This window comes from Apteryx mantelli, chromosome 5, assembly GCF_036417845.1.
Source record: "Apteryx mantelli isolate bAptMan1 chromosome 5, bAptMan1.hap1, whole genome shotgun sequence".
NCBI lineage: Eukaryota > Metazoa > Chordata > Aves > Apterygiformes > Apterygidae > Apteryx > Apteryx mantelli.
In genome coordinates, this window is record NC_089982.1 from 20,204,524 (window position 1) to 20,230,669 (window position 26,146).

At 37.6% G+C, this 26,146-nt stretch overlaps 1 protein-coding gene across 1 annotated transcript in view; it reads right to left on the reverse strand.

The window, feature by feature from the left end:
• Positions 1–26,146, reverse strand: part of COL25A1 (collagen type XXV alpha 1 chain) — a 322,190-nt gene that overhangs the window by 111,491 nt on the left and 184,553 nt on the right. The window contains exons 6-7 of the mRNA XM_067297090.1: positions 20,740–20,766; positions 15,306–15,323 (exon numbers count right to left, since the gene is read on the reverse strand). Of these exons, the coding sequence (XP_067153191.1) occupies positions 15,306–15,323; positions 20,740–20,766 (45 nt within the window). The remainder of the gene's footprint in view (positions 1–15,305; positions 15,324–20,739; positions 20,767–26,146) is intronic.

Sequence of the window (26,146 nt, forward strand, 5' to 3'; positions counted from 1 at the left end):
TATTCCTGTTGCTATAAGTCTGCCTCTGTAATAAAGCAAGTTGTAACATGACTTATAAAAGAGGCCCCAGTCACTGAGGGGAAAGCAGAACTGAGGATAGTAAGGGATACTCATGAAGGGGTTCAACAAAACAGCAATGTTTCTAGGTTATGCAGAAAGCTACAAAGTCAGCGCAGAGGAATTCAGATTTAAGGTTTTCAGTGACTCTCAATTAACCCAAATGATGCCACCGCCAGGGCCCCGGGCAAGCCAGCAAATACCAGCTGAGTACAATCAGCTGAACCATGACAGCACCAGGCCCCAGCGGGGTCCACCCCCTTTTTGGGCTCCTAAGGAACCTGAGCTGTCAGATCAAGCAGCTCAGACCAGACAGCTACCACACAAGACACAGGCACCACTATGCTACAGAACAGCTATAGCTGTGGGCTAAAGTATCCTGGCAGTTAGAAGACTGAATCCAGCTTGCAAGATGCAGGATTTGTTTTCATTTAGGGTAAAGCAGCTTACAGTATGTTCACCTCTACGAGCAGTTACTGCATCCACAATAAGTGTGTAACTGGCAGCACAAGGGAATAGTGGCCTTGTGGAAAGGAGGAGAAAAGCAAACCAGACACAATCCATCTAGGCAGATTCAAAAAGGAAACCAATTTGCCAACAGGATTCAATCATATTTTCACAATTAAATGACATCTAATACATTGCCTACATTAATTCAACTCCTGAGGCTTATTTTGTGGTTTCAGCATGTAACAATAAATTCTTCAGTTATGAGTCAAACTTCTTCTTCCTTTGCAGTTTGGCTTATGGCTTTCACCTATAGCAAATTACAAGTTCCTGACTCTGAAATTACCTTTACCTAGTACCCAGACTAGCCTCTAGTTGTTGCAAAATATGAGGAGCAAATAAGCTGAATCATAAGATGAAGTTACAAGAGTATTAAGAATCACAACATCATTTCAAACTTCCTACACTCATTTTAGTCTTATGTCCACTCTGCATGCCCTGAATTACTGAGCTATGTGGTTTTGGCCTTTGCTAAAATTGGCCATGCTTGCCACCAATGTCTACATTTGCTCGTTTACAGTGTCAACATCTCACATTGCATCAAATTTAAAAATGTTTGCAAGAATTTCCAGTGAAACTGCATAGCTTCTACATGTTAAATTATATTCCCTCCTCTTTCACATTCTTCATTCTTCCGTGGGATATGACTGACTTATGGTGAAACCTTGGAAAACAAACTAACAAACAAATCCTGCCACCAAAATCCATCAAACTTCCCTTTGCTCTCCTTATATCCTGCAGTTTCTATTTCTTACAACATTCCAATGCACAGAAGAGGAAACCTGAATATTTGACACTATCATTTGTGTCTGACTTAATAAACACTCCGTAAATTGATGTAATCTGAGAGATGTAAAATTGATGTACACAACAATCTAGATAAACTGCTCAGTTACAATTTTCTTGTTGACATGAATGTTAATGGATCCTGCCATAAATTCACAGAACTGTACTCAGAACTCAGTGATTTATGCCGATATATAAATTAGACAGGTTCATAAGCTGCAGACAGGAGAACAGGCTCCACCTAAAATGTGTCAAGAAAGCAGGGGTGTACATTACAATAGCTGTAATTCAGATGTGTATCTTCATTTCTCATGCAATGCTCTTGCTGAGATTAGGATTGGCTGCTTTTTTCAGCTTTTTGGTATTGCTCACAAAAATCACCATCTAACTGCACACTTTGCAAATGGGTCACTGTTAACTGATTAGTTCAGGAGCCAGGAACAAGCATGAGGCTCAGTGTCAGCCATGAGAGCTTGCTAGCAGAGGTCTCCTCTTCCTTTATCTGGTACACCTGCTTTCTTTGTTTAATCAATAAGGATGTTTTCTTCCCCCTCCTATTTCCCCTTCTACAGATGCAATTTTTTCCTTTGAAAAACCACAAATCTCAACACAAATAGTCCTATAAAGATTCCACAGTACAGAAAGTCTATAATGACCCATTGCCTGAGTATTATAAATCAAGAATCAGCTTTACTATCAGCATAAATGAATGTGAGTTATATTATAATCTGAATCAACTGTTAATTCTCTTGTGAACTGAGCAGCAGTACATGCCAGCAAGACCAATGATATGATAACAGAAAAATTAGTCACATTATTAAACATAAGGAAATAGCTTCTGGTAAAGTCAAAAGCCTCCTGGCTACCAGTTATTGTCTAATGCACTGTAACACAAGTATTTCCTGAATCTGAGTCCTTATTTCCTTGTCCAAAGTGTACCTTCCTATTCTCCTACTTGCTAGATAACCAGAAGATTACTGATGATCTTAGAGTTCTGATGCAATACTGTAAAAAAACACCACAAAGGAAATCTCACTCTGATAGACTTGTAAAACCGCAGGTAAAAACAGAGATGAGAAGATCCAATATTGCTAAGTTTCTCCTTTTATAAGGAAACACCCAGAGCTTCTGTTTTGCATAACACCATAGATGCAAGGAAGACATAATCAAAAGTATCTTGGCTTACATCAAAAAGACAGAAATACACAAATTTCTGGCTGGTCCTCAGAACTGCAGGAAGAAGTTTGAAAACAAACTGACGTGTGCTCTATACAATCAGAAGCCATAAAACAAATAAAATAGAAAACTTTTACTACTATTACTGTTACATTTGCTATTTCTAACCCAGTGTCAGGATTTTTTGGAGTTCAACCCCTAATTAATAATACTAATAACAATGACAGTACAGCAAACACGCCAGTTTCAGTGATCAAGACCTGGTTTATAAAACATCCCAAAGATGAGACACATTTCATACACATGGGTTCAGGCCTCCTCCACCAGAGGAGCAGATCCCCATCTCATTACATATCCACCTGGGACTTGATAAAGCATCACATGCTATCTTCTTATAGTATTACTGAGTTTAACTCAGTAGCTCATCCTCCAGTATCTCAGGTAGGCTGTTCTGCACTCCTTTACTTTTACAGACCCTCCCTACCTCTTCCTCTTCTTCCTTCTCTGCATTGAGAATAGACACTTGGGATCCCATTCCATCCTATTCCAGACCACTAAGCAGCAGATTATTTTGGATTATTTTTGTATCCCTGCTATATCTTCTACAATAGGAATGTGTGTGTTGCTGGTGGCAGAATTTAAGTGTAAGATTTTATTTCTGTACCAGCATTCACTCAGTATTTGAATGCTTATGTCACAAGTGACAGAAAAAAAACTCAGTATATACCATGGTAACTATGGAATAGGCAAAAAGGAGTCTGCTATCAATAGATGAAAATACTTATTAGAAGTCATGAGCAGTTGATAAGATCCAACAACAAGAGAAAGTGCAGTTGAGTAGGGCCTTGTACTTTCAGTAATAAATATTCACTGCAGTCAACAGAAATGACCCCACTGAAATACAAGTAGAGCAATGAATTAAACAAGTGTAAAGCTGCATGTCTGGGGGAGAAGACGACAAAGAAGAATGAAAGGCTGCTTACAAATTTTACAATAAAAAGTAGTAGAGTGCAAAGAGTTATCAAAGCAGATTGTTTCACCTTTTTCTCAGAACTGCATTGCTTGTAGTGTCAAACTACTAAACTGGGAAAGGAGTTATAGCTATAAACAGTTTTTATTGCCACAGACTTCACACCTTTTATTTTGCACTGAACATTAAAAGGGCTATGAAACAAAGGAGGAAAAATAACTAGGACTGCTTAACCTTCCAATTATCCCCATTTATTAGAACAACAATAGCATAGTACAACTCCAGAGCAGTTTTCTGCATTCTCCCGTGAGGACTGTACCAATAAGCAGCCATTTAATACAGAGCTATTTTGCTCAAAGGTTAATACCTCCATCTGAACGCTGGTCTAAGAAGCTGTATTAGGTATTGATGCCTTGAAAGTGATTTCTACTTTATGGAAAAAAATAGTATGTTCCAAAACCAAAAGAGAACTTGGGAAAAACATAACAATAAAAAAGAAAAAGACTTAAAAGGAAGATCAATAGAGTCCAGTGGACTTTAGGGCTTATAAAACTGCAGGGATCATGGAAGCACATTCTGGCTTTCTTTCCCAACATGACGGAAATTAAGCAGAGAAAAATTACACCTCCTGCCAATCAAACTCAAAAAAATCCCTTTTTGCATGGGTTTTTTTGAGATAAAAAATACACTATTAAATTTTCTTTTATACTTCATTTGGTAGATTTTTATCCATTGGCCAGCTCTCATTTATACCTAGAAGTGCAAAATGAAAACAGATCCTTGTTGGGAATTAAGACCTTCTTGTCATTTCAGGAACAGTAGTTCACACTAACATTTCAGTCACTTTTTTACCTAAAACTTGAACAGCAGCTTCTGTAATTCAAAGACTTGTGGTGCTTGCCCAATTGCTTAGTGGCCTGGTAGATAACTTGGCTGAGATGACAGTGTCCTTTAATCATTTGGTGTGACGTGAAAGTTTTTTCATGAATATAACAGGCTGAACTTCATGCATTTTGAAGAAAACAGATAAAGGAAGAAAGCAGGGGAAGACGAGAATTTCAGAGCAATGGGAATTCACCACTGCCAGTCACAGCCTACAGAAGTATTTCTGCTCGTTGAAATAGTCTTCCAATCTGCCTAGTCCTGTGGATCTTTCAATTTTACTCTCTCCATTACTGCTTTGTGGAGAAATATCATACAAATATATACCAAGTAGATTCTTCTTTGACCCACAATAGGGTCAAGAAGAAAATTCATATGCTTCATAACCAATACTGCACAGAGTATAGTTCTACAAAAAAAACCATAACCACACTAAACCAAATCATTGAAACACCTGAATAATGCTATGTTCATCTGTTTAAAACAAGGACTAGTTTCAAAAAGAAATCTAGTGAAACAGAAGTAAGCCAATTCAAGGAAAACAATGACTTAATTGTTGTGACCCATACCCATTTCATTTTGTTTTCACAGATTCCCCCATCTTCCATTTCTCTCTGCCTGGAATGAATTAAAAACAGCCCAAAAGTTGTTATTGAAAGCACTAAAATTAATTTCAAAGCATCTTCTACTACAAGTCTGGTGCGCTTTTTGAAGAATTTCAGCCCATTTCTGCTCCTATATTGAGGCATATCTACATTAAAGTAATACAAGCTGAACTTGCATAATTGAGCAAAACTGGATAGCTCACACGCACACAAAATAGATTTGCTGTATGTCAATAACTTAATTTCAGCATTTGGATTTTAACACAGACCTTTTCCAATAGAGGAGGTCAATTCCATTCTTGGACTCAATGCCGCAAAACCAGAGTAACCACACTTACTTCAGTAGTGATGCTCTGGATTTCTTTCAGTATGTCAAAGGCTTTTCATCCTGTGCATACACTGTTTTCTCTTTTCCAAACTTTACTACTCACTACAAGATACATTTGTTCCTTCAGGGTAGTAGAATGCCAAAGAAAGACTTATATTCTTTTAGTGTTGCCTACAAACCTACTCTAAAATGCAATTGTAAAAGACATGGTGTGTGAGATTGCATAAATCATGAGTTGTTAGGAGGGCAAACGTTTCATAATCTAGGTAACTTTTTTAATTGGAGAGTATGCTAAAGTTTGGGAAAAATCTATCTTAGTGAAATACTGCCATACATTCCCCAACAATCTTATCCTTCCTTCCCACTCTCCCCTGCACATCCTGCCATCCCTTAAATGATTCCTGTGCATGCCAGTCACATCACAACCTAAATTGCTACCCAAACAAACCTTTTTACAAGAACTGGATGTTAAGTAATAGTGTCTGACAAACGTAATGACAAAAGCTACACCACACAAATCTGTCCAAAGCAGTCCTGTAGAGACTGAGACGCCACAGGATGTCACCAAACTGTCCTAGCTACAAGCCACTGCTACAGGAGGCAAAGCCTGGGACATTCTAAGTCGCAGCTGTAGTCTTGATGGGACTGTGTCAACCCTTACAGATAATTTGTCTGAAGTCAACAAGTATAAAAAAATAAAAGGATATAAAAATTAGCATATAAAACAATATGCATATTAATATAAGACCAATGAATGCTAGTAGAAGAACCAAGCCTTTAATTTCTCTTCCTCAATTTCCTCATTTACAACAGAGGATAACTACAGTGACATACTTCATAGAGCTACTTTGAGAACTGTTCAGATCTGTAAAGTCTGAGCCGAAACCCTGAATAAATGCTTATGAATTTTTATATCAACTACAAGCATACACATTTATACATAGGCATCTATAAAATTGAGATGAAGATATTTTTGTAATCTTTAAGGCTGGTAACATCTTTTTTTTAAAAAGAAGCAATTTAAGACCTCAAAGTTTATTAAAACAAAACAGTTTTTTCTTCAAGACTAATAGTTTCGCCTACAAAATTCAGAACATCGTCAGGGAAATTACACACATGTATATATAAATGGATATTCATTATTTTTGGCAAATGATCACTAACAGACATACTGTGTAATATTACTGTACTGTATTTCTGAAAATACCTGATTCTTTTAAATGTTTCTCAGCAGCTCACAACTCTTAACATTACTGACAGATCTTGGCAATAAAGACTATTAGGAACTTTTATGCTATTGCAGGAACATCCAAAGCATTTTTCAAACGCAGGATTTTGGATTACAGCTCACAAACAGAACAGCAACTTCCATGCCATGCTCATCAATAATGTACTGGTAGTACACAGGACACTTTAATGAAAGGAATTGCAATATTTTCTATTCTTCCCCTACCTCTCATGTTGTGCTCCTACAAACTTAACCCATACTCATAGAAAAGAATAGCACATCATCACAGCTGTTCATGCCAGTGCCAATTTAACACAAAGAACCTGTAGCATTTCTCATAACATCTAAGGCTCAGGGTGTACTTAAGGCTGCTTAAAGTCCAATTTTTATTGACAAAAATGTGACTGCACTGTACAATGGAAAATACAAATTTTGAAGCTTCCCACAGAAAAGATATTTTCAAAAAAGGACTTATGTATTTCAAAATTGATAGAAATATTTCACTTTTAGAATTTCAAAACAGAATTACAGCTGGCAGCCTAAGCTCCAAAGCTCCCGGGTTTGTTCTAGTTTGCGGCTAGCTTCCAAGATCCCAATATTCCCAGTACAGAAATTCAACAGAGCTCTGAACTGACAATGGGTGATCAAGGAATGTCTGATGGTCTTTCCTAGTGTATTCAGAATAAGGTCCTAGATATCATAGTATTATCTCTAAGTCCCTGTAAGCTTTATGAGATGCACATTTTTATATTTTTTCATTTCATTTTTTAACATCAGTGAGACTACTGGGATCTGCAACAAACAACTGGAATTCAAATCTGAAATACAGCATGAGGATCAGTAAGAATAATAAGCTAGTAGGATTTTAATATTGGATTAAAAACGTGCAGCAGGATAGTAAAATACTATACAATATTGTTGAACACAGTGCAATACTCTGCTTTGACATAATTCCTAATGAAATACAGAAGACACCACTATATTTCTGCCATCTGTAGAATAGGTTGAAGAAAATACAAAGTTCATTTGATAAGAAGATGATTTAGAAATGCAAGAAATATTTCAGAGTTCTTGTTGATACTTTGACAAGTACAGTATTTATACATCTCATATTGGAACCACAGTACTAGGCTTGCAATTGTTTTGTTGTACTCATACATACTCTGTTAAACTAAGGAATGCTATACCAAATTAAGGATTACGAGTTATTTTTCCTTCACAGTTCTTCACCTGCTGTGAGAAGATCCAGGCTTTAGTATGTCCTGGTGACAGGTGCAATTCCTAGATGAATAGGTGGAATGTTAATGTGTGATTCCCCTTAACATTTATGCTAACATATATAATAAGTGAATTAGACCTCCAGGTTTATTTTATTAAAACAAACAAAAACAATTAATTTCAGAAATGAATGATGCTACCATGCAGAAAAGATGGTAATACCCTACAAATAGAAAGGTCTCCCTTATGCTTACTTTTAGAGTCTTATCTATTTTTTATTCTAGGACTTGGCTTTTCTGAGTAACAGTACCATAAATGGTCACTATATGAACTATGAGATGAGGGAATCAACATCTAAAAGTATTGGACCAAGCAACTGAGACTGTTCCAAGAATTGTTCTCCAGGCTTTCTTCATCTGTTACATACAGCTACTCTGGACAGAGTCCATCAGGTTTAGAAAAAGAAGAAACATTCATAGCAACGCAGCCTATTTTACAAGGACACCCAGAGCTGAAAGCTTGCATGAAGAGCAATTCTCTACAGAATTCTGAACAATGAATGGCCTTTTCTCTTTCTGCATATTCTTATTTTTGTGTTTGTGGAAAATCAAAAACTAGTTTGAATATATAATTGTTAAATTAATGGATTTCAAATCACATTTTTCTGAGTAAGGTAAATAAATAAGAAATAAACTACCAGTTCCTGGAAATGCTGTGGAACATCTTATTATTTCAGCATAAGACTTCTAGAGAGAATTACTCAAATTGTAATGTCAAACCATGCCTACTCAGAGTAGGCAAAATAACACAGTAGAACAGTTGGGATGGGAGCCTGGCCTCTACTTTAGCCATCTGACATTAGATGAACAGGGCTCTTACAAGTGTTCATTTGCCTCCAACTAGATTCCCTTAGTAGGGTACTATAGGGAAGTCATTAATCTGCCATTAGAGGCTCCTTTGCACATCCTGGCAAAGGGTGGGAAAAGACAAGTAAAAGAACATGCTGGAGGCAGAGCCACAGCATCCCATGATGCGATAATCTGACTTGTTGATGTCTGTAACTTATTCCCCTCAGACTTTTAAAATTGTGTTTGGTGCTTCCCTAGTCTTGACACAACTGATAGTCCAGCCTCATTTGTCCCTGAACTGACAGTTCTGTGTGCTCTCTTCTTCACAAAGCAAAGAATCTTATTATTTGCATTAATGCCACCTGCTTAGCTGACCAGGCATTTAACATCAGACCTTCACAGCTATCTTAGTTTACAACATACGCATGTAAGTCTACCAGGGTAAACTGAAGTGTTTTATGTTTTGAAAGTGCTTGTTGTTGTCAATTCCTTTCAACAAAACTAACTTCTGCTTTAGGATATACAAAGCAGAGAAAGTGATACACAGTAAGGCAATTAAACACATTAATTCCTGCTGTGAAGACACACTTCTTGCATCTTTTGGGTCGTATATATTTCTGTACACATCAGACTCAGCAAACAAGAAGTCTTGAGCATGATTCCCCCTCAAACATTCTCTGGTGTGGTTCAAAATGACTCAGAGGTATACAGTTATAAAACTGATGAGAGAAGACAGCTAGACCCTGGCCTTTTATTTGGCAACTAACGTAAAATGAAAGGCCCTGATGATGCCATTTGCTTCCTCAAGTATACAAGAGGACATGGGCTGAGTGCTTCCTGAAAAAAAAAAAATCACACTGAATTTCAATTTAATTTGTTTAGGGATTATATTGTAGCTTTAAAAAGGAAGGAAAGTTGACTAATCAGTGGTAAAGAAATAGTGAAGCTCTGCTTGTTAAATACATGAGAGACTTGGTGCAAACTTGCTTATTTATGAGATGGCCCCAGTTAAGACTGATTTCTGATCTCAAAATTGATAGCAAAATGTTAGTAGCTGCAATGGGAGCAAGTATTTGAGCTTGTTACCTGACACAAATAAGAAACAGACTTGTACATAATATGTTTGTCTGTCTTTCTATGTCAACTTGGTTAGAGATGAGACTATTTATTTATTTTAAAAAACACTACATGAATCTGTTTCTACTGCTGTATAAAAGCCAAAAGCCTCAGGCTAAGCCCGATCTTATTTTCATTAACACAGGTATAACTCTAATGACTTTGGACTTGATGGTAGTAGTCAAGAGGAAAAATATGGTGTGCATATGAAAACTTAAAAACAACAGAAGTTTTAAACTCACTTAAGAGTTTTTTTCAAAGGACAAACCTGTCATTTTATTCTCTTTCAATAGTTGTTTCTCTTTATTGAAGCATAACAAACTGTTCGTTCCCCTTCAAAATGTATATTACAAAGACAACATCATTCCATATCTGCCTAGAAGATCAACATCTGAGTGACTGTACATATTCTTCGCTAACAATCAAATCATTAGAGTTTGACAGCTAAATTTGACCTGCAACACATAACTCACAGAGCAGACAGGCATTTTCATATCTAAACTAAGTCATTCTGTCCTTCAGCAGGAACAGGATTTTACAAAGAAGCTTAGGGCACCAGCTGCTACAAGAAAAAACACCCCATGAGATCATTCTTTGGGGTGAGAACAGCTGATGGCCTGGGCTTCTCTCAGGAGCAGCAGCTGTACAGTACTGAGAACGTGATGCATAGACAAAATCTGATAACCTCTTCAAAACTGGTGATATGCCCAATCAAGACGCTCACAGGCAAAAAGGCCGTAAGATTGGTCTTCTCTTCTGGATTGAATAATCCTGAACTATTTCTCCAGCCTTCTATTCTTCCTGTCCTTCATAAGTTTGCCTCTTTCCTCCACTCTCTACATACAGTGGAGAGGCTCTGGGCATACCTAAAGGGAAACTGCCAGGAACAAGGACATGGGGCTTAAACCTCAATTTATGGTGACCAGAACAAAATAAGCAAGTCCAAGACTAAGGGCCTAACAGGCAAAAAACATTATGATTTTCATTTTCTAAATGCACTGCTTTGATAGCTTCAGATTTTGTTGAGGCATGAGTTTTCTGTTGTTTCGGTGTGATGACAGACAAGCCAGCCTACTTCCTATCAAATCTTGATCACATATATACAGCATTAGACAATAGGATGTATCATGTACTGACCATAGCCTAAAAGATCATCAAAACTTACACAGGATCACTTGACCATATCAACCTCCCCATTACTGAATGACATGTATTTACTGAGAGGAATATTTTAAAGGTCTTGGAGTTCAGATAGCTATCCAAACTGCCAGAACTCCAGGGGAAACTCAACAGGACTTTAAGCACACTTTATTTAACAACAGCCTTCCAGTCCTGCTCTCAGATACTCATGTCTTCTCTAAAGTCTAGGATTCTCCCTCCATCACAGTGTTCTTTAAGAAGTGATAAACAGATCTTTTACGTACACTGCTGCCGTCCAAAACAGCACAAAACTATGGCCTATGTCCTGCTGACTATTTTTCTCATATCTTGACAAAGAATAGCACTATAAGGGGGTATGTATAGAAAATAAAATAACTCTGTTGACAGTACAGGCCAGTAATAGTCCATCCAACTGTGAATCAGAATCTCTGCCATGAAAGTTTAGAAATACTCATCACGTACCTTGAAGATTGAAGTTTAAAATGACACGTGCAAATATTTGTCACCAGAAGTGCTATGTCAACTCTTTATCACATACACAACATTGGAAAATTTCACAATGAAATACCATTACTTCCACAGACATTTCACATACAGGATAATAAGAATCTCATGAAAATAAGTATCTATCATCAATATCATCCACTTCTAATGCAGATTTGAATGGCTGCCAAGAGAAGGGAGAGGCATCTGTAGGGCTGCTATATCTCAAAGCCTCACACAAAGAGTGATCATGCATACTGACATGAGGGAGAAACTATGCTGTAACAGAGATAGGCCAGGGAGAAGATAGTACCACAAGGAAGAAAACAGTTGCTAGACTGAGACAAAGTTGCACTGAACCCCTGCTCCAAAACTATTTTACATGTTGTTAGTAGTTTTTCTGAAGCAGGATTTCCTAAAGGAGCATTTTGTTTTCCTTCACTATAATACTAAATGCAGTTTTCTAGTATTTATATGAACTTTATTACTAAACAACAAAAATACTAAAAATAACAAGCCTTCTCTCTTTACCCAGAGAGTATATTCCTCCTGGAATTACTTTTAGACTAGAAGCTAACGTCTGTTCCTTGAAAAACATTAGCACTTTTATTACATTAAATAGGAGATGTATGGTCAGAATTTGGTTGTACAGAGCTACTGTAAGGAAAATAAACCCTTCTGGTACAGGTCAATCTAAATACATATAGACATTCTAAATAAGAAAACCCAGGTACTCCGGGTACTTTAGGGTCACTCAGAAGCAAGAATTTAAATTTTAGCAAAAATGTTTAACATTGGAGCACCTGCTCTTTTATAAAGAAACTTAGTTAACATGGTATTTGAAACTGTTTTGTTTTAAGGAGAAAAACAGAATCATGAAAAAGGTACTCTACCTTTTAAAGGTTATGCTAAAAATATTATAGTTTTGATCATATTCTTCACTGTAAGACACATAGTAGAACCACAAATATTAGAATTCAAATATCAAATGAATATCAAACATAAATATCAAATACCATGAATGTCTGCAATATAATAGAATCATGGTGTGTAATAAGGTTTCTTTTTATTTAAAATAGTAAAACATAAAATGAAATTATCTTTCACATTGTATTTTCAAAGAAAAGGATCAGTAAATTCAAAGATAAAAAGATAGGAGGGGTTACCGATCTGTTATAAATATATTCGTATGCAGTAATTACGTACATGTTGAGTGAAGTTAGAGTGTACTTTGTGAATATCATTGCAAAAAAGAATAGGTATTAATAAAAGACTAAGTGTAAAAAGGATTATAATTCAGCTTTGATCTTAGCATGGACTTACATGGCTATGACATCAGAAACTTTCTAAGTACTTCTTTTGTCAGCACAGAAATTTTGTTCTTTGAAGCCGGGAAGCCATTACTTTAGCCAAACTAACCAATATTTTTCATTATAGATTTTTCATGGGCATAGTCAAGATTGGGAAGATTACTTATTATCATGGTTGGTTGAAATTTCCACAAACATTTTTTTAATGGGAAACTGGGATTTTTAACTTATTTTATCTGTATGTGAACAGTTTCTGTTTTCTGTTAATACTTTAAAAATCTTTAAAGAAGAAGTCAGAAAATCTTGAGGTTTTCAACTAAAGCTTTCAAGAAAACATTCTAAAATGCTGTCCTGTGGAAGTTATTTGCATCTAGGCTTCAGTTCAAGATGAAGATATCTAAAATACAGCCTACACATAGATGTGTAAGATATGCAGATGTCAATATAGCCTAGAGAGCAATTCAGCAGACTGGTTATTTATTAGGTTTAGTAGCTGCCTATAATCAGGATCTGGAATTCATAGTTATGTGAATGCATACAGTTAGTAAGCAGCAGATGCTTATGTGTGGGCAATGTAATCAAGCCCTATGAGACTAGAATGAGCTGAAGAGCTCTCTAGGTGCACTGAGTATTGACTTGACCTTCACTGACTATGAGGAGTGCTTAGACACCTCACATGTCAACACCTACACATAAACCTCTAAGTTGAGGCATCTTAATCCAGAGCTGAATTCTTCTCTGAGTGGCTCATGCCATCATGACTGCCTCATCTGCGTCTTTCCAGAAATTATTTCTGGACTCAATCAGCCAGTCAGAACAACTAATTGAGTACACATCCTCCTATCACAAAAAGAGCTTTTTGAGTTAAAAAGGAGGAAAGGCAGTATTAAGAATAATGGTAAGTGTTGCTTAGAATGAACAACAATGAAACAACGACAATGGCAAAGAGATGAGGATTTCCACTAAGAGGAACTACTGAATTTAGGATGTAGGAAGTCTCATCCTAAATCTTGTGGGCACACAGTCCTACTACCTTGTAACTGTTTGCTGTATAGTCATCCAGGGCACACAGAAGGTGATAGAGTTTCTTGGGATTTTTAGAGGGTTTTTATTATGCTTTGCACTTCAGTTCTCTTACAACTTTCTGCTCTTAAAACTGTTATCAGTGAGGGCTACCATCTCAGTTTGCCTACAGCTACCTCAGTTCATTTGGTGTAGGGGATACAAGCTCCAGAGACCGAGAAGCTGTTTACATGAATTAAGCGAGAGACACTCTCAAGGGACTGAAACGTGGGAGGTGGGCTTTCAAATCCAGAGAAAAAGGACACGGGTGGCAGCACAAGTCAACATCAACTCCAGGGCAGACCACAGGCTCACAGAGCACCCTCAGCTCCTCTGCAGAGCTTGTTCAGAGCAAGAGTGCCCCACAAAAGTTCAGTCTCTTCACTGACTCCCAGCAAGAGAGAGGCTGCAGATATTTCTCTCTGTGTAGGCCACACATCGACAGCCTACTGTGAAACATGAGTACTATGGCAGGGTGGTCATTTCAAATATCATTTGGACTACTTTATAATACAGTTAAACAGAGTCTAGCATCTCACAGGGTGTCAGAAAATGTTACAGCAGAGATACGAGGCATTCAAACTGAGCGGGCAGATGGCTTGTAATACTAAAACTGCCTTTCAACAGAAAATGATGCTTTGGATCAAAAAATCTGAGGAAAATGCTTCCTTTCTGTAGAGGAAAAAACAACTGTCAAAAAAATATATCTGTCAACTGAGGTCTGTAAAGCTTTGATTTGTAATTATGATTCTGAAATACCAACAAAAGCCCTCACAGAAATTTTGGTTCAGGCAACTCTCTTTGCTAAAATGGTCCCCCAAGACAGAGTTTACCTCCCATGATGCATCCCGGGTACACAAACGCCACAGTCTTTCAGCTGTTTTTCACTAAGCTTGGGTTGGGTATTAGCTACTCTTCTTCCTCTTCCTTTGCTCTTCCATATTTCTACTGTTTTGTAACTCAAATACTTTACATACAATTTTTGCTATACCAAATACTTCCTTCTTTGCTAGTTTATTACTAACTTAGAATTGAAGTTATATGCCTGGATTTCCACATCTGTAATTACAGTTCGCACAACAAAGAGTTCTGCTGTTCTTAAAGCAGAACTAATTCAAGGAGTGTATATAATTAATCAAAATAGCTAGTAGTGCAATATTTAAAATAACTGAGGCCTGCCTGGATTATAGCAACATTATTAGTATGTGATTAATAAGCAGTTGAAGTGTTACATTTGCTACACATTTGCTAAGTTATTTTATCTTGCTTTAAAGTTAGGTGGCAAAGTTTCAAGCCATAGTTAAGAGATTTGCTTTATTCAGTATTATGTTGTTAACCCCACCATCTGGTCAAACAGCTGAGGGAAGACAGACAACCATATGGGAGCCCCATGTTTCTCTCTTGGGAAATACTTGGCTTACTGAATTATGCAATGGTTACCAGTTTCTAAGTTCTTACAGTAGGATCAAAAAAACCCCATCAAAATACTTTGTAAATAATCTGAGTTGCACAGACATAGTAGTAGACATAGTAGACGTGTAGTAAAAATAAGATAAGTTGGCACTTACTTGAGGACCAGGTTGACCCTGAAAAAATAAGAAAAAGATAAGGTTATGGAAAGTTATGGCAAGGATTAATTACTTAAATGGTAGCAAATAGTTATAGCACTCTCTAATAAGGAGATAACAAACAATCCAGTAATTGTAATGAAGTCAGATCCTGGACTTTTAACTCTATAATCAGTTTGAATTAAAAATTATTAATTTCATTGTAATTGACTGGGGTTCAAAAAAAAATGACACTAACACATTGTTGAACTTGTATTTGAGAAACTTAGTATGTTGAATAGACAGAGCGATGCAATTTAGAAATAATGGAAAGGCCTGATTTAACCATTCTCAGGTTTGAAAGAATTCACAGATATTGAACAGACTTCGAAGTAGATACTTGGTACTTTCCCTCTATTGTGGCTCACACTCATGGCTCAAGGACATGCTAATTGCTGCCTACTGAATGAACAAAGCCTGAAAACTGGAGCAACACACTGCTGGGGAAACTATACAGTCTTTTGTCACTGTTGCAAGGAGCACAGTTTTAAACCAGTATAAACCAATATTTAAACCTGTAAACCAGCAAGACATGAACCCTGTCCAGCCCAAGAGGTGCCTTGGGAACATACTGATCCATTTCTTCTCTTCTATTGATAAGAAAGACTTATCAACACCACCTTTGGGCCCACTTTGGCCAAATAAATGGAGAGGTCCCCATTGCAAACTGAGGAGTTGTATTAACCTCATGTTGCTGCAAGCCCTTCCAGAATGGACTTCCTATCACTAAGGCCCCTAGTCTAGGGAAGGCACTGAAGGCCACCAGTAATTCTAGCCTTTTTGTTATAAATTATTTGCATGAAGCGGAAATGTGTTACAAAACAGTAGTGTAGCTGTGACTATGCACTACAACCTCACAAACAATCAGCTCACACTGTAAGGCAGAGACAAATATTTGTAAATATTTATATGTGCCTCTTTATAAAGAATAAATATTTATACTCTTAAGGCTAGCTTCACTTCTGGTGTTTTATGGCATTTCAATAATATTTCAGTTTAACAGAGACAACATTTTCTTTGGTAAAAAGAAACTGAGCATGAAGAATTCCTATAAGTCATGTAAAACCTCTTCACTTTAACTAGAAGGTACTGCTAGACAGAGTTGAAAATTTTAAATAGTCTCCGAGCAACCTGACTGGCTCTCAACTAACTGTTTCTATCTACAGTTTTAAAGAGAATTAAAAAAATGAAGCATTTCAACTGAGAACAACTATCTTTAAGATAAGCATCTGAAGAATTTTACTTTTTTGTTAACAATTGAGTTTTTTTGTGTGTTAGATTAAAAAAGGCAAAACATACCTTTAATTTACATGCAAGTTTTCAAAAACTTTTTTGAAACCAGAAATATTAGAAATAACATTACAGAGGAATGATAATATAAACACATAATTATTATGGCTATCCAGTCCTTATGCTGAAAGAGGCCCACAACATTCCTTATTATGGCCGCAGTTTTGTAATAGTTCCTTAAACAATATTGCACTATACAGTTTTTCAGGCAAAAAGAAAAAAAAAAAAAGAGGTTTTCCAGTTTCAATATAAAATAAAGCTTCCTGAATTGGTCAGTTCAATGAACTTATACACCAGACTGGGTTACAAATGATGATTGGGCCAACTCAGCACTCAGCCTTTACTTCAATCTACCCATCACAGCAGGTTTTAAGGCATTATATGCTTCACCTGCCCCTAAAATCACTGGGAATGGCTTATTGATACAATATTGGGCAATCTGTATAATAAATAAATACATAAAAATGAACTAAACTGAGACTATACATGAAAACTTTTATATACAAACTCACAATATGTTTGTCTCACAAACATATCTAAAGTCAGAACACATTTTGACCAGCCCATGAAAGACTTCTACAAGAGAAACAAAAATGTAAACACAATTCTGAAATTACCAAAATGTTTAAACAAGATGTTGACTTAAAGCAATAAAACATGCAAACAGAAAAAAAACCTTTTAAACAAAAAGATTTGAATGCTGACACTTCTTCCTTAACTCTAACTTAGATGTACGGGCTACTGAGTGTCCACATGGCACATGCTGTGTATAATGTAACGGACATTCACACAAAACTTCAATGTACCCCAAATTAAAGGTCAAGGATAAAGTCATGTTCCCATGAAAGTGTTTTCTGCTCTTGCTCTCAATGGCACCACCAGTCTGTCTTTCTGTTATTGTGCATGTAAATTACTCTTTTATCATTTCTGCAATAAGGACACAGGAGAGCTGGAAACTGAATTTTTATAGGACGATTGCTTTTCATGGTGACATAGAACTCCGAGATAAGAGGGAATATGAGTTGAATTACTCTTCATATATATATACAGGTTGTCAATCTTGCAATTATCCACCATTCAACTGTAAATGCAGATGACAAATTCAGAAGTACCCATAGCAGGATTTTTTGATCCTCTTGACTATGAGCTCCTTAAACACAGAAGAAACTTTGCATTAGTGAAAATAATTATTTTCTGGTTTTCAATTGCTCTCAGTCCTTCAGTATTTCTGTACACCCTCAGATACTCCTTGTCCTACTAACTAGCAACTGCAGTTAAGGTATAATTTTTCCCTCACAGTGATGTTCCACTAATCAGAAGTGATACTAATCAGAGAATGCAGCAAGCACTATATTCTGCAACTAGTCAGTTCTGCTTACAAAGGTACAGGTAGAAAGAGGCATCGCAATATTGACCCTTTTTCGTGTAAGGGGTTGTTGGCATTTGTGTTGCAATGGGCACAACAATTCAAAGTGCGGGAGATAAAGAAGTGGCAGTTCATTCCGCCTTCTCCCATGGTGTGTGTTGTGTAAGGGTGAGGAATAAACAGTTCTATATAAGGTACTTTTGCTTTCATTAAAATAAAAAACAAACCCTAACACGAATATGATCTAATATTATAACTCTTTTGAGGAAGCTCAGTCTCAATCCCTATGCTTGTATTCCCAAGAGGGTTCCAGAATTACTGAAATCACTATGGCTTAACATTATTTAAATTATTCTTAATGCTTGTTACTCATACATTAAAGGTTTTACCTGGAAATATTTCTCTTAATTTTAGATAAAAACCAGGCTGAAAATACTCTTCAAGACTAAGAAAGTTAGCATAACTAATTTTAAAATATTGATGAATATCCCTTTATTTAAAATGTACTGTAAAACTCATGCATTGATTGCCTCCTGGAAGGGGACAATTTTAACAGAGGAATGGAAATTCTGTTCTAGAATTCAAAGTTATACTGGATTTCTATTGATATAGGTCAGAGTACGGTCTGGCCCTACATTTTTTTGTAAAAGAGTAACTTCCTTAATTTATGTAATTTCTAACTTAGATGATTAAAATATAGTCAGCACTTAGTGAAAGACCTTGTAAAGCTTCTTATTAACTGGATCTGAATGACTGTCAAATCAATTTTGCTCAAATTAATACTCAAAGGTGTTTTTTGTTTGCTCTGTAGAATCAGCCTGGGTTTTAAAAATCCTTCCAAGTTCCCACTGCTTGTCAGTACCACCAATAGTAAGTGATTGCTCTGAGTAGAGGATCAAAGAAGAATTAATCCTCTTGTTCTCCTATAGATGTAGTGTCTCTGCAATGCTAACAGGAACAGGAAGTCATTTAGCAATAAAGTAAACAAAAATCAGGAATGCACAGAAAAAAAGATCACCTGGTCTTAAAAATATGAGCATCTGAGATGAGAAGAACATAAGTGGTGCTTTGTTTTGTCTGAGTTAATGGTAGAAAGCATCGGAAAGAAATAGGTAACAGGCAAGAAGACACCGGAAAGCAATCTGCCATCCCCACGTGAAGCCCTGAAATGAACATGGATAACCCTCTGGATGGCATATATTTCATATTCCTCAGCTTGGATAAGAAACTTTAACACATTTTTACTTGTCGTTTTTAGTCCATTTCATTTACTATCTTGTACCTGTCAACAGACTGCTGTCCTCTCCAGGCTTTTACAACTCACTCCCAACACCAATAACCAACCAGCTGTATCCTAGTGGCCCATATCACTGCTCATGCACTTGATCATTCACTTCACTACCAATTGCTGCTTTTTTTTTTTTTTTTAAACAAGCATTACTACAATGGTATATCTGCATAATATTTCATGGTTTAAGCAGAATCTCCAAACACTTTTCCTTTCTGTTTTCCTATTTTTGACTTAATAAATTATTTTGCAGGAAAAAGGGCATTAAGTTTGGCGGCCTATTCTAATTATTTTGATCAAAGATCTTGTATGGTTGATAATTAATCCCTTTCTTACAATTTAACCTAATGTAAGCTGCTGATATGCAAGTGATACTGAAAGGAGAGGATAAAAATATAAGGCGCAGGCAGGTCTAGCACTGAAGTCAACAGGTAAACTATCAATCTGCTAGATGGGGTGATTAAAGAAAAAACCTATTGATCAGAAGCTGCAAACATTGCAGGAAGGTTACTTAGCAGTAGAAAGAGTCCTTGGGAGCAGAGGAGGAAATCTGAAGAAAACGGAAGCTAACACTGAAAGTTAAATAGTTGACCTTGCAAAGAGAGTGAGACTTGTGACAAACCAAAGGACAGGAAAGAAAGAAGGGCTCTCCTGGAAAAGGAGAAAGAGGGAACAAAAATAATAGCATGAAAAATCGCAGAAACTGGACTTTCACACCTTTTGGATGATTTTAATCTTTAAAGAGCTGGGAACATAAAATCTTCAGGATCGTACATTCAAGTCATATTTATACATATAAATATATATGCACACACACGTATCTATGTATATAGTGTTTCACTTACAGAAGCTCATACTTGAGAAACTTTGTTAGTAACTCAACAGAATGCATTCTATAAAATTAAAGTTTATTTCTAACTTAATTCAAATAGCATCTCCCTAGAGAATATCTGGGATAGCATATAAATGCATTTAAAAATGAAACATGCGGCTGTTCAGATATAATCAGCCAAAAAAAAAAAAAAAACAGGCAGAGAAACAAAAACGCAAAAAGGAAGAACCTGTGGAAAAAGGAAACCAGCAAGAGCCACAGATATGTTGTCAGAAAGAATATCTTGCTAAGGACTGAAAGGCACCACCGAACTACCCTTGTGGAAAGTTCTCTGGAAAAAGAACATGAACAGGAACATCCATCCTCCAGTCTATCCTTACAGATAGAAAATGATAAGGAAATAAGGATAGCATGGCTCATCTCCATTTCCTTGGATGGACACATAAGACTGAAGCGGCTGTTCAGCACTCTGTCTTAAGTCTACATTACTGAGGTTGAAGTAAGGTATGCCGAAGCAAGCCAACATGTGATAATGTATGTTTCAGCACGAGCAATTCAAAAGGAAAAGAGGGAATATGTGCATGACCTAAATAACACTGGTTTTGAACAAATCACCTACCAGCTTTCCATCCATACCAATCGGACCCTAGGATAATCAAAAGCCAAAACAAAACAGTTAAATCAGAGGAACACTGATGTTGAGGAAAACATACAGACTTGTGGAATACTGCACACTTTAGAAGATGGTTTACTTTATGTCAGCAGTTAAATGCAATGTATTAAAGATATTTTGAGAACGAAGGCACAAAGAAGTAACAACAAAAGAAGCAGACTTAAGTCAGTAATAATAAAAACAGTATCATGGGAAGCAGCCAGACAGTAGCTGGTGTTTAACAAAAGAAGGGTTCAATGTGCAATGAAGAAATTGTTAGTTTGGCACATCACAGTGGTACAACATAACCAAATATATGAAATAATGCATCTGGCTCATATATTTTCTTTAAACAACCAGAAAAATATAATATACAGCCTATTTATGGAATGCTCTTATTGTAATCATGGCTTCAAGAGCAAACACTTTCAAAATCTCATAACTAATTCATATTTAAATTAACATTATAATAACGATGGTTAATAAAAAACATCAGGTAATGCAGTTCACTGAGATACTAAAGATTTCCACCTATACTTGGCCAAGAGAAAGTTTTGAGTCCTGTACTGCCTTTCTTTCCTCCTGCCTTATACTCTTGTGACATTTCGCAAGTTACTTATTTCCTTCGGTGTCCAGAGTTTGACTGCAGCTCTATGGATGCAAATTCTAGAAAGGATTTAATGTGGATGCATTCTGTTGCAACTCAGTAGCTGGTTCTGTATTAGGTGTATGTTTAGGTGACTACATGAGAGAGAAGGGGGCTTGAGAAAGTTGTATTACTTTTAAATTTGATGTTTAATTGCCACGTCTTCTGACAAATGAACAAAGTGAAGTTCCCTTTCACTGATGACAGGACAAGAATAAGCAGAGAAGTTGTTTCAACCATTCCAGTCCTGTGTTCAACTGAAGCTGTGGGCTTTCAGGTGTTTGCCCCACGCAAGAGGAATGCTTGCTTATGTTTGCTAGAATTTTTTTTTTTTTTTTTTTTTTTTTTTGAATACTGGCACTGCAGCCCCACTCTCCCTCTAGAGCTTGACAGGCATTCCTTCAAGACTAAGTTTCCTAAACATATGGTTCCTTAGGACTGATTGCTCACACTGTCTGATTTGGATCACTGTTGCTGAGAAGGCAGGACATAGCATGTTTTCTGGTTTTACCTTGATCCATCTTGCCCTTGCTGCCTTTTGCCCCCCTTTCTCAGCATCAGTTCAGCTTGCGAGCAAAATTCGATGTGCAGCTCCATAATAGTTTAGTCTAAGTCAGGCCTGCAGTGGTTCTACCAACCCTTCACCCAGGATTGCCTATCCCTACCTTCTGCCACTAATACTAACAATAACTGGCCCTAATACTCACATGAATGAATCAGTTCAAGCAGTTAACCAGAAATTAATAGAAACACTGTAAGAAAAAGTGATGCGATATCAACCTAGTGAGTTCCCTTGCTACCCATCCTCTCCCAACCTAGAGCATATGCTCTGTTGGAAACTCCAGACATACTTAGAATAAAACAGGACATCAGCTAGAAGTACATTTTGTGAAACTCATAATTTCTGGTCCATTATTGCTAAGAAGCCTGTGCACTAACTTACTTATGAGTTCCAATAATAAGTTGCTATGCCTGGGCAGCCCTACAGGAATAAAGCCCCCTTCTCTCCTTCCCTTCACCTCTTCCTGAGGTTTCTTGTCACATCATGGAGTGGATGACTTGCTCCAAGCGTAAAACATGTTACCAGTATCTTGGTTATATTACTAAGACCACTATCTTAGTCATGTGCTGATATCCTGGGAAAGTTTATGACTATCAAGAAGAACTACAACATCTTTCAATGTTCTCTCCGAATCAGTTCTTCACTGATACCTAATAAAGAAAAAAACCCCACTATCCAATGTATTAAGAGGACAGTCTTTATTATCAAGTTTTCTCAGTGTCTCTTGATCCCACACTTATAGCACACATATAGCACTTACTAATTTTCTCACAATTAAGACAAATCTGCAAATTATGAGCTTTCTCAAACTGTTCTAGCACTGTAGTAGAAGATACTTAGCTGATAATATTTACACATGCAGGTGCAAAAAGGAAAGCTGAGCTGAACTCTGGCTATGAATATGTTTACTTCTAGAAAGCAGACTACAGATTGCACTGGAAGTCTCACAGAATGCTCAGAGACATTGTCATTAGTTTTGAAAGAAAGAATCCAAAAGATTTCCAAACGAAAGTCTGTCTTTGACTCAGACTAACTTAACTGTCTCCAGGGTTGCACACTACATAGTTCAAAACACTTCTTGTTTTATTTTCTAAAAATTACTCCTTCAGATTAGCATGTCATTTTTGATAACAAATAACAAATACTTTGGCTTCTATAAGACAATCCCTGTAAAATATTTTTTAAAACTAGACAAGACAGAATACATCATGAAAGAGAAGGGAATGAGTAGATCTATATAACAGACAGATACACCAAAAAATTATTTGTTCACTTACTACACATACTACATAGCTATTGAAAATGTGTTTCCTCAGACTATGCATTGCCTTTCTAGGTTTCCACTACTCTTTTAAAAATGTATGCTATCACTGGATATTCACTGACTGTATTATCTAGACTGTTCTCCAAGACACTCAAAGGCAAAGATGTCTCTACATTAGATTTTTTTCCAAAGAATACACAACTATTTACTTAGCACTAACTACTTAATTAAAATCCTAAAATGGACAGAGACAACATGTGGGGGGAAGGGGAGAATGAACGCTATTTAGCTCTGTTTTTGTGCAAAGTAGATTCCACTCTTCAAAAATATTTCAAAACGCAATACACCTCAAAGAAATATGTTTTAGTCAATTTTTGAACACTAAATTATAACAGTTGTTCTCTGTTTAAATAGTATCTTCTGTATATGGGTTATTCTGGAGGTAAATATTTAAGAATGTTTGGGGTTACTTATTGAAATTGAAAAAGTAACCAAACGTCAGAAAACTTCAGAGTGCTTCTGTCAAAAAGACAATCAGTTTTATTACTTTAAGCAGCTTTATTATAACACACTTATTTCGGGAAATACTGAGTGAAAAGCGCAGTTAAGAAAGACTTGATATCACATGTTCAAATTTATTACGCAATAAAAAAAGTCTTCCAAAGGAAGGAAAAAGAGAAAGATTTGGATTATCTTTTCCCTTTAACTTCTCTACTAATCCCTCAGTGATCCTTTTTATTTAAGGAATACTCATCAGAAGACTGCATTCTGAAACCAGAAGATACAAACTAAATAGAAAACAGACATTATTACCTCTTTATAAACAATAGCTCTTAATTTTTATAGATTTTAAAGCTTTTTTAATAAAATGGATTGGTATATTTTAGCAGTGCCCGATTTCAGTAGGTTTATACTCATTGAAAGTATTTATATAAATATATTTGTTGTAAAAACATTTTCTGTGGAAAGAATGAGAGATAAAATTTGGACATTGCAAATTATTTCTAGTTTTCTGTATCACAGAATCACAGAATCGCTGAGGTTGGAAGGAACCTCTGGAGATCATCTAGTCCAACCCCCCTGCTCAAGCAGGGTCACCTAGAGCATGTTGCACAGGATTGCGTCCAGGCGTGTTTTGAACATCTCCAGAGAAGGAGACTCCACAACCTCTCGGGGCAACCTCTTCCAGTGCTCTGTCACCCTCACAGTGAAGAAGTATTTCCTCACGTTCAGATGGAATTGTCTGCGTTTCAGTTTGTGCCCGTTGCCTCGCGTCCTGTCGCTGGGCACCACTGAAAAGAGTCTGGTCCCATCCTCTCGACACCCTCCCTTCAGATACTTGTACACGTTGATAAGATCTCCTCTCAGCCTTCTCTTCTCCAGGCTAAACAGGCCAAGCTCTCTCAGCCTTTCCTCATAAGAGAGATGTTCCAGTCCCCTAATCATCTTTACAGCCCTTCGCTGCACTTGCTCCACTAGTGCCACATCCCTCTTGTACTGGGGAGCCCAGAACTGGACGCAGTACTCCAGATGGGGCCTCACCAGGGCTGAGGAGAGGGGGAGAATCACCTCCCTCGACCTGCTGGCAACACTCTTCCTGATGCACCCCAGGAGACCATTGGCCTTCTTGGCCACAAGGGCACATTGCTGCCTCATGCTTAACTTGGTGTCCACCAGCACTCCCAGGTCCTTCTCGGCAGAGCTGCTTTCCAGCAGGTCAACCCCCAACCTGTACTGGTGCAGGGGGTTATTCCTCCCCAGGTGCAGGACCCTGCACTTGCCTTTGTTGAACTTCATGAGGTTCCTCTCCGCCCACCTCTCCAGCCTGTCCAGGTCTCTCTGAATGGCAGCACAGCCCTCTGGTGTACCCGCCACTCCTCCCAGTTTGGTATAGTCAGCAAACTTGCTGAGGGTGCACTCTGTCCCTTCATCCAGGTCATTGATGAAGAAGTTGAACAAGACTGGAGCCAGTACTGACCCCTGGGGGACACCGCTAGCTACAGGCCTCCAACTAGACTCTGCACCGCTGATCACAACTCTCTGAGCTCTGCCATTCAGCCAGTTCTCAATCCACCTCACTGTCCACTCATCCAGCCCACACTTCTGGAGCTTGTCTATGAGGATGTTATGGGAGACAGTGTCAAAAGCCTTGCTGAAGTCAAGGTAGACAACATCCACTGCTCTCCCCTCATCTACCCAGCCAGTCATTCCATCATAGAAGGCTATCAGATTGGTTAGGCATGATTTCCCCTTGGTGAAGCCATGCGGACTACTCCTGATCACCTTCTTTTCCTCCACATGCTTGGAGATGGCCTCCAGGATGAGCTGCTCCATCACCTTTCCAGGGATGCAGGTGAGGCTGACTGGCCTGTAGTTCCCTGGGTCCTCCTTCTTGCCCTTTTTGAAGACTGGGGTGACATTGGCTTTCTTCTAGTCTTCAGGCACCTCTCCTGTTCTCCATGACCTTTCAAAGATGATGGAGAGTGGCTTAGCAATAACATCTGCCAGCTCCCTCAGCACTCGTGGGTGCATCCCATCGGGGCCCATGGATTTGTGGGTGTCAAGTTTGCTTAAATGATCTCTAACCCACTCCTCCTCCACCAAGGGAAAGTCTTCCTCTCTCCAGACTTTCTCTCTTGCCTCCAGGGTCTGGGGTTCCTGAGGGCTGGCCTGAGCAGTAAAGACTGAAGCAAAGAAGGCATTCAGTAACTCTGCCTTCTCTGCATCCTTCGTCACCAGGGCACCCACCCCATTCAGCAAAGGGCCCACATTTTCCCTAGTCTTCCTCTTGCTACTGATGTATTTGAAGAAGCCCTTCTTGCTGTCCTTGACATCTCTAGCTAGATTTAATTCCAAACGGGCCTTAGCCTTCCTCGTCACATCCCTGCATACTCTAACCACG